Genomic DNA, 9,880 nt, shown 5'->3' on the forward strand with positions numbered 1-9,880 from the left:
ATATTATAAAAATCATTTAACTTATTAAAATTAAATTTTGGCCCATATTAACTTTTATTTTAATTTTTACTCTAAATTTTTTACCAAGTACATATTAGTTGGTTGAAGTAGCATACGCAATATTCATTGTACGAGCGTGGCCTCATTTGATATGAGCGACAAACAACAAACCCTAATTTATCACATATTTGACTTTTTTTGCAAGGCAATAATTCGTATATAGCCATCAATATGATGTCTTCAAACACTGGACCAAATCTTCACCGTATATGTATTCAAATAATCTTGAAAGATATGATGTACATAAATATATATATATATATATATATATATATATATATATATATATGTACATGTATAATGATTATAATTTAGGTCGGCTTTTGCTATATCTAGAGGATGGCGAATTATGGCTTGCCCATAAATGACGTTAACTAAAGTGTATATATAAATGAATGAAGCTGAGACCATTCACTAGTTGATTTAAAGGAAGAACAAAAAAAACAGTTACTGGTCACATATCACGAGCTAACAAACCAAGTCAAGGCTGCTTCAAAGGGAGAGAGAAATTAAAAAATCATTCAAATCTTGACTTTTTTTTTTCCTTCAGAAATCATGTCATACGGCGTCGGTGTATATGTAAATAATTAAATAACTAAATAATGGTAGTAGCCGAACTATGTAGATTTTATCTTAACCGCTCATTTTGGTTAAGATTAAGTCGAAGAAAATTAAGTTTGTAAACGAAAAGGTTATGAAGCGTCATAGTTATCTGTACATTTGCCGTGAAAGTTAACACAATAGTGTCCCTGTTACTAGTCAAATATGATCATTTAATATATTGGTCACCTGTTAGTCAAATTTTCACCTTTTCTAGTAAAATATTATAATTATGACGAATGTTCATCAATTATACTAATGATTCACAAATTAAACTAGCCCATAGAAGTAACTTAGCCGTTAAGCCAAAGTTACAATATATTTTCAACTAATTGACAAATACATTTCTTTAATAAACTAATAAATTATTTAAAATCCAAAAAATTAAACTACTTATTGTATAATATCAGTAAATAACATATATAGAAAATACCACGTTCAATTGTTTTCCTTTTGTCCTATTGTTCTAGTAATTAGAAGATTTCCTTTTGTCCTGAAAATTTATTGTAAGTTTGTAACTAGAACAATCACATCTACGTGCTAAAAAACAACATCAATCGTTCAGTGTAAGATCGATAGGCGCGACTTAGGGAAAGTCGACCTGTCGATAAAGTCAAAGATGACATATATGACCAAACAATGGTTACATACATATTTCTCGTCTCAAATTAGCCTTCACCGAGATGCGACTTCCACTTGAACCTATCTCAAAGATATCAATCGCACGATCTCTCAGCTTGAGTCAACAAGACTCCTAAGTTAACAAGAATGATATATACATCAATCTTGGTATTGAAATAAATCGTCTATTAAAAAGGGTACCTAATATTGTTTTGAGAGCTAAGTCGCAAATTCTAGCACTTAAAATCTTGATTACCAATCGCTCTTGCTTCAAGGGAGATCCGGACTTTTACCGAAACAAAACTTTGATGAAATTTGACTAGGTCATCAGAATTAAAAGCTCCACCAAATGTACATTTAGTTTCCGTTCGTCAATTTTCTAGCGTCAACAACACTAGCCCATAGATTGATCATTTATTTAATAAATTGTTTTTTCATTCAAATCTTGGTCATACATGACTCAACGGCTATTTTTCGATCCAAAATTCAAATAAAAATAACTTCCTAAAGCTTAACCGAATTTGTACGTACTCTCTCTCTCTCTAACTCGAGTCAAAATGAATGTTTTATAATCATATAAGTGTACCAATATTAGCAAAAGTTGTGGCACCTATGTATTATATATAATTGTGCTAAGTTTCCGCGTGTATTAGTCACAACCCACAAGCAATCCATGATTGGCTTACCTAAACAGATTTATGTTTTTTTTCTTTTCTTCGGCTGACTCATAATGTTTGACACTAATCATGAATACGTATGCATGTTTGCTTCTTTCGCACGCTCAACTAGATCTTCTATTTTATTTAATAAAACAATTGTTTCTTTACTAATTTGTTATATACGTATTTATAAATGTTCCTTTCGAAACCACGCTCAGTTTCATTTGAAAATTAATGTGTTTATTTTGTGGCGTGAATTAAGCCGAATTTGCATCACAATTATTACTATATTATTAAATGATCCCGGAAATTATTAAATTATATCCATAAAACAGGGTACAAAACTAAACCGACCGACAAAGTAGCCAACATCAGACATGTGTTTTTCTTATCTAATAAATCAATAATATTATTACGTGGTATGCACACGTAAATCATACTGAGTCCCATAATTGCTTCAAAGATTATTTATATATATATATATATATATATATATATATATATATATATATATATATATATAATCATTTAATCATAAAGCAACCTTACTGCTGCTTTCCTTCACACGTGGCTTTCGTTATCTTCTCCAACCGGAAAACTACAATTCAAAATTTTAGAAAAAATTATAATCATTTTGTTAAACAAAAAGTTTTAGCTTTCATAGGCATCTTTAGACTAAAACAAGACAGATTTTCAAAACATGAAAAATATCGAAAAAGTAATTAAAAGCCAAAGCATGAAAAAAGAAGAAGGAATAGAGAAAGAGAAAGAGAAAGAGAAAGTTAGAGGAGTTGTTGATTGCGGGTGAATTGATGATTATCTTTCACACTCTATAGCGATATGAAAAGAGAATATATCATTAAATACAAATTTGATTTTATTTTCGGTGTTTGAAAATCAAAAAAGCTAATTGAAGAGTTCATGCTAATGAATGATGGTGATAGAGGAACAAATGGGTGATGATGATGAGACCACAAGACAAAGTAGTTTCCGGGAAAGTGCTTTCTATACCCTGATAGTCCCTCTCTCTCACTACATAAAATAAAATTTATTAATTCATATTATATAAAAATGAAATATAATATGAGTAATATGTGGAGTAATTTAGGAGAGACTTCTCATCATTCAGGTACCAATTCCACCAATCATGACAGCGTGCTTATGACGTGTGTGCATATGAATATATCTGCTTTGATAACTGTAATTATATAGTATATCTGCAACTTTCATATTTCAAACCCATTTTATTTGAAATATGCGGTGTATATATACCTATATTTCAGGATATATTATATTATTTATCAAGTAGTCCAAAAGATACGTCCCCGTTATTGCAAGAGTAGGAATTTATTATTTATATATATATTTGGAATAAGTATAACATATACATCTCCAACTTACTATAATTAAACTTAGTAAACATAATTTTGATGAATATTGATTGCATAAAGAATTATTTGTGGAAAATTCAATAATATCTATATTTATTGCATGTGACATAGGACATCACATGTGTCCAATAATATTGTTCCCAATCATATCCCCAAGACCTAACTAGATGCGTACGTTCCCATTATTGCGAGAGTTGGAATATATATATTATTTATATATCGTATATATGTATTTGGACCTTTTTTTTTTTGTTTTTACTTTTAAGCGATGGAATTTTCGATGAAGCAAAAAAATAATGTGGGAAGAGGGGTCTTTTTGTTGGCCCACACATTGAATAGAAAGGAAGTAGTCTGACTTTCATGGAAAATCCCATAATGAGATATTGTGTGAGGCCAAAAGGAGGACCAATGTACATCACGTGGGGTTGTGACCCACTTGTTCCCTTAAAGCCATGGCTTGTCACGTGACCACACACCTACAACTACAAGTCATTTCTCTCTCCTTTCTTCTTCTTAATACCTTTTATTATTTTTCTAGTGGATGATCATCCATTCTTTTCTTTCTCTTCACGCCTTCTCTCACCACCCATTCTCTCTCTCTCTCTCTCTAAGCAACTGAATTAGAGACACATACACGTGAGCTAACGTCCCACGCCCACAGACCCCACTCTTCTCTCTCTATTCCTAGAAACGAAAACATTATCACACTCCAATAATTATTAATTAGTTTCTTTATTTATTCGTCGTGTTTTGTTAATATATTTAGATATATTGCTTCTTTATCATTAATTATCCCCTCTCTCTCTCTCTCTCTCTTTTTCCTTATTTTCTAAGACACTATATATAAACTGGAAGGATGTGGTGTGTGACTCATTACTCATGAGCATGAGTCAGATTATACATACATGTCTTTGTTTGTCTCTTTGTTTTTAATTTTGTTCGGTTTTCTGTTGATTGAGTCGATGATTACGGACGCTGACAAATTATTTATGATAAAGTCGACGACTTTATGAATACAAAGTCTGATAAGTAATTAATTTATTTATTACTTAATTACATGACGTAGAGTAGAGAAGGTTTTCTTAAATACATGGCAATATTTGTTCATCCAGTAACATCTACCGAGTCATAATATGAATATATATATAGTCATGCATGAGACATGCACATAGGCCATATTATGTATATGTATGAACTAATTTGTAATATTTGTGGTGGTTAAATTATTTGTCTCATGTATAATCTAGAAGATAAATAAAGCAAGCAAGAAAGAAAAGGATACATAGAATAGGGATTAAAAAGTAAAAATAAATTAATAGAACTAATCCCCTTCATTCATATTGTTCAAAAAGATTTACAAACAATACATATATATTCCCCTAAAAAAAACAAAGCAAAAAAAAAAAAAAGTGAAATCTTGATCAGTAGCTAGTAACCACTATATATTTTCCTTTTTTTTCTTCTTCTTCTTTCTACAAATAATTACACTAATTAATCCCTCACCTCACCACTACAAACCCTTAACCAAAAAAAAATATAGAGGGTCTCCACGGTCCTGATCATAAAACGGACGTCTATTAATTAATTCTTTTTATATCATCACATATTTAATTAAAACCCTAATATCTTCATATATATGTGTATATTATGTATCTATGATATATATATATCGATCGATCGGTTCAACAAGCGGCGGAGGGGTTTGTGAAGGGGTTGTAGAAGTGCTGCTTTTGATGAGCCATGGACAACTGGCTCTTGGCTCCGCCGGAGAGGTCTCCTCCGGCGGCGGCGGCGGCGCCGGAGCCGATGCGCTCGCAGGAGGGGCACATGGAGAGAGTGGCGGCGGGCATGTGCATGTACAGAGGCTGAGAGAGCTTCAAAGCTTTGAGTTCTTGAAGCTCTTTCTGAAGCCTTCTGTTCTCTTCAGTCAGTGTTTCGCAGCATTTCTTCAAGAACTCGCAGTCCACTTCTGTTTGCTTCAGCTTTGTCCTATTCACCATTAGTCAACAAAAAAAAAACACTTAGTATGTGAATTTATTAAATTTAAAAAAAAAATGTAAAGAAAAAATTATTTATATTTTAGTAAAGAAAAAAAAAGGAGTGAAATATTTATTCACACGTGAATTATATTCTAGAGTAAATATTTTTGTACTCTTTTATTTAATTTACGTAGTGTAATAATATTTTCCATATAACGTATATAAAAATAATTCAATATTTTTTGTTATCAATTAATGGATATTTTTTTATTATTTATTATTTAATTAAAATAAAAATATATATTTTGCATTAATTTACCTAGCTCGCCTATTTTGGAACCACACTTCGACTTGTCTGGGCCGTAGGCTTAATTGTCTCGCCAAAGCTTGCTTTTGCTTCTGTAAATCAACGCAAAAAAAACATTAATTAATACACACATATATGAATCTATATACATGTACATATATATATATAGAGAGAGAGAGAGAGAGAGATGGGATTATTACGGGGTTGAGAGTGCTGTGAAGCTTGAAACTCTCTTCCAAAAGAGCAGACTGTTCTTTCGTGAGCCTCAGCTTTTTCCTGGCGTTAGAACCGTCCTCGTCCTCGTCGCTAACCCTAGAATTCGACGCCTTTTCTGCTCCGTCGTCGGCGTCGCCGTCCTCTCCGTCGTCCCTCTCTCTCTTCACGGCCATCCCTCCGCCGGAGAAAGACGAAACCGCGCTCTGCGGCGAGGCTTGCCGGCCGTACGGCGACGCGCTGACGTGGTCGCCGGAGTCGATCCCGGAGGAGAGAGCGAGAGTCAGAGAGGGCTCGAACATGCTTGTAGTGCTCGTCGGCGTCGTTGGCTTACTCTTCGCCGCGGCGAATCCGAGGCCTAGATTCAGGTGGTGGTTGTGATTGTGATCGAAGCCCATGGTTTTGTGTGAATGTGTAGAGAGAGAGAGAGAGAGAAAGAGAAAGAGTTTGCGTTGAAATGTTGAATGTTAATGAGGAGAATGGGAGAGGGAAAAGGGGGGGTTTAATAAGAAGGGAAATATTTGAGAATAAATGAGATGAGACTTTTCTTCTTCTTTTTTTTTTAAATTAAATTAAATTTATTAAAAAAAATATTTTGAATTAAATTTTATTGGAGGTGTGTGTGGGGGCATTTTGGAATTGGGTGGGTGGGTGGGTGGGTGGGTTTTCTACGGTTTATTAATCAAAGCAAATAATGAGTAGAGAGAAACGAATCTGGGCATTTTTTTGGGTCTCAGATGAAAATAATAACTAAAGAATATTTATTCAAAAATGGTGATAAAAATGACATTATTATTTTATGTGCAAACATAATTATGATGGAATAAGTCTCGCTATATCTCGCTACATAGGTTGACCATTTGAACCCCACTATATACTGTTGTCGCCATTATTATATTTATTATTGTAATAATTTATGAGAAAGAAAGAGGCAAGGACAACCTGATCTTTTTTTTCTTTCTATATTATCTATTCTATCTCAATTTTCATGAGAGAGTTATTACATCGAATCCCACACAAAACAATTCACATGGAAAGTGGGAAACACATCAAGAGGATGGATCGTTTGCTCATTCCTCGCCACCCATTAACATACCAAATTTTACTATTCCCACCACTTTCTTTTTCTTTTTTTTCCTTTTTATTTTAATAATATATGTAAATACAGACACGTAGTATCATATCCACGTATAATACATGAAGTCATTTTCTAGTTTCTTTTAGGTGTACTAAACTATGATTTTTGTTTTCACAGTCTATTATTATTGAGTCGGTGTAATCGCAATAATATCATGGTCCAAAGAGTGCGCTTCTTTGAGTGATCAGCAAGCGAAATTAATTATATATTACGAATTTTAAAATTATTTTTTGAAATTTATATAAAAGGGGAATTCATTTTATGAATATATTTCTGATAATTAACAAAAGCCATGAATTGGTGTCTCATTTCATGCCTGCTTAAATCCAGCTTAATTAGTATGGGCACATAGCTTACAATTATTGCTTTAATTATTATATTATTTTATTTAATTTCATTTTGGTTGTTAAAATTTAATAATCAAAACTGGTGGACAATTTTTATTTTTCTTTGCCCAATTATGATAGTGTAGAGATATAATTAGATAGGGATGTGCACTATATAAGTGTGTAGCATATTCATGATTAGTGTGGTTTCTTTGTTTTCTTGTTTGTCAAAGAAAAAAAAAAGAATGGAAAGTAATGTTTTATTTTAAAGAAAATAAATCATTTAAAAGACGAAAAAAAGTAGGTAGAAGACACCATTGGGGTTTTAATTCAAAGAGATATAATGGTGCCAGAATATGATTCATCAATAAGAATCCGATCTTTGCTTAACTAGAAAGTCGATTATAGGTTTTTTTTTTCATTATTATTATTATTATTGGGACCTACTTATCTGTGTAACATTGTACAAATAGGCACTTTCAATAATGCCTTGTCGGCGATGCTGATGAGAAGTTAGGTCACCCATAAACCATGATAAACCTAAAATAATGGAAGGTAAAACAAAACAAGATAGAGCGATTCACGAGCTTTTTGATTCATTTACTTATCATCATGGAATAATTCTTCATCATCATCAACTATATTAGCTTTTTGGGCAAAATTATTAAGTTGAGAAAGCAACTGTTTGGTTGGTCCCCTAGACCAGTCATAAATCAGTATTATTTTTTTTATTATTATTGAAATTATTATCGTGTTTTTGGTATTTTCATTTGCGTGGGAATATGTTAAGTATAGGTCGCTAATAGGTAATGATTTGCTAGCTTCTCAAGTTTGAAGCTAAGTGGCGAAAATAATATCTATATATATATAGTTTCGGCATGAAACAGCAATTAAGGAAAAACTTTATGCAAATTTGTGACAAAAGAAGTAGATATATTTTAAAGAGAATAATGCTCCTTTTTCTTTTCTTTTTTTTTAATCTTCTTCTATACCGTCCAAAATCTTCTATTATTTAACTAAAAAAATAGCTAACACTTATTATTAAGTTTACTAGTAGATGTTCTTTATTTTACTTTTTTTCCTCTAAATTTTCAGTAAGTACTTGTTTACACAACAGTATTTTTTTCAAATATACGTTTTAGTGTATATATAAAGAAACTAACTCAGTTTTCCATGGAAAACAATTTCAAATTGATGATCACATTCTTTTTAGGGTAAACCATAAAATTATATTCATTACTTTAGTGTTATGCGAAATAATACTCCTGCTAAATATTATTCTATATTTGTATATCACGACAATTAATATTATTCTAAGAATAATTAAGATGAACATCAATTAACGATTAAATCAAAAGTCTCTTACAGCCGGACGACCAAAGAACCGGCCAAGGCACTATAGTTAACGGGGAGCTAAGCTGGGTCAGAGCTAGCAACAAAATTTAGGATAGTCAATAGTAAAAAAAAAGGACAATATTTTAAATAATTCAAAAACTTAAATTAGGTTAGATGATGACATAATTTAAGAACCACATCGAGCTTATTTTATAAAAAAAAAAAAAAAAAAAAAAAAAAAAAAAAAAAAAAGTATTCAAACAAATATACATATATATCAGAAATAAATACATAAAAATTTCCAAAAGAAAATCTCAAGATCACTATCATATTAATTGGTATTATAAAATAATTAAAAAATTTCACTATGTTCACATAAATTGATCATAATATTAATGTAGAACTATTAAATTAAGAGAGTAATTGGGGGCGGCTTCTAATTTCAAAATGTCTAGTATTAAATTATTTATTATGCATTTGATTGAGGCCATATTGAGTCAAGAATTGTCATATAATTGATCGGAACGAAGACCTACTATGTTCTCCTTTTCTGTGTAGAAATTCGTATTGAAATATTGGACTAATATCAGTTTCGGGTCCAGAAGTGTGCATGGAAATATCAACGTGTAAGATACATAATGATTTCCGTAAATTATGTAGTCAATCAAATCTTCATATAATCATACTATACGTTTAAATTTTGACCAACAGCGTTTCAATCAAATTCCAAGTACAACAATTTTTTTTTTTTTCTGTTTCTTTGACCATGGAATTCCATTTCTTTGACTAGTAGCTTCCAATTGATTAGGTTTGCCTGATACTCTCATATATAATGATTTGGGAATTTTAATTAGTGTGCCTACTCTTTAAATAACTAAAAAAAACCCGAACTAAAATGAGTCGTTAAGTAAGATTCACGTGGCAGCTTGACGATTTTTTTAACAATAATTTAGATATTTTGTTAAATATGTAAAAAAAAATGATTGTATATCAGCAATTGTTGTGATGTATTATCGTTATTCAATATAAAGAGGTTCAAACTATGAAAATCATCTAAAATGGTTTTGTCAGCATATGTAGATCTAGGTGAACAAAACCAAAAGGTAAGTTAAGTCTTTACATTTCTTTTTTTTTTTTTTGGACCCAAGTAGGTTGATAGACATTGACTTTAATATATTGGAGAATATTAAACTAGCAATTAACAATTACACAATGTACTTATTCAAACCATACTTTAGGGGCATACATACA

The 9,880-nt window shown here is 31.3% G+C and overlaps 1 protein-coding gene across 1 annotated transcript; it reads right to left on the reverse strand.

Annotated features, from left to right (window-relative positions):
• Positions 1-4,619: 4,619 nt before the first annotated feature.
• LOC149399072 (homeobox-leucine zipper protein HAT22-like) lies at positions 4,620-6,318 on the reverse strand. Its single transcript, XM_089612151.1, has 3 exons — positions 5,818-6,318; positions 5,630-5,709; positions 4,620-5,320 (listed from the first exon to the last, which is right to left on the reverse strand). Exons 1-3 carry the CDS (start codon positions 6,226-6,228, stop codon positions 5,014-5,016), a joined length of 798 nt encoding a protein of 265 aa, XP_089468277.1. The 5' UTR covers positions 6,229-6,318; the 3' UTR covers positions 4,620-5,013.
• Between the last annotated feature and the right edge of the window lie 3,562 nt (positions 6,319-9,880).

The sequence above is a fragment of the Urtica dioica genome, chromosome 4, assembly GCF_054948205.1.
Source record: "Urtica dioica subsp. dioica isolate 48M chromosome 4, U.dioica_male_clone48M_v1_H2, whole genome shotgun sequence".
Classification (NCBI taxonomy): domain Eukaryota; kingdom Viridiplantae; phylum Streptophyta; class Magnoliopsida; order Rosales; family Urticaceae; genus Urtica; species Urtica dioica.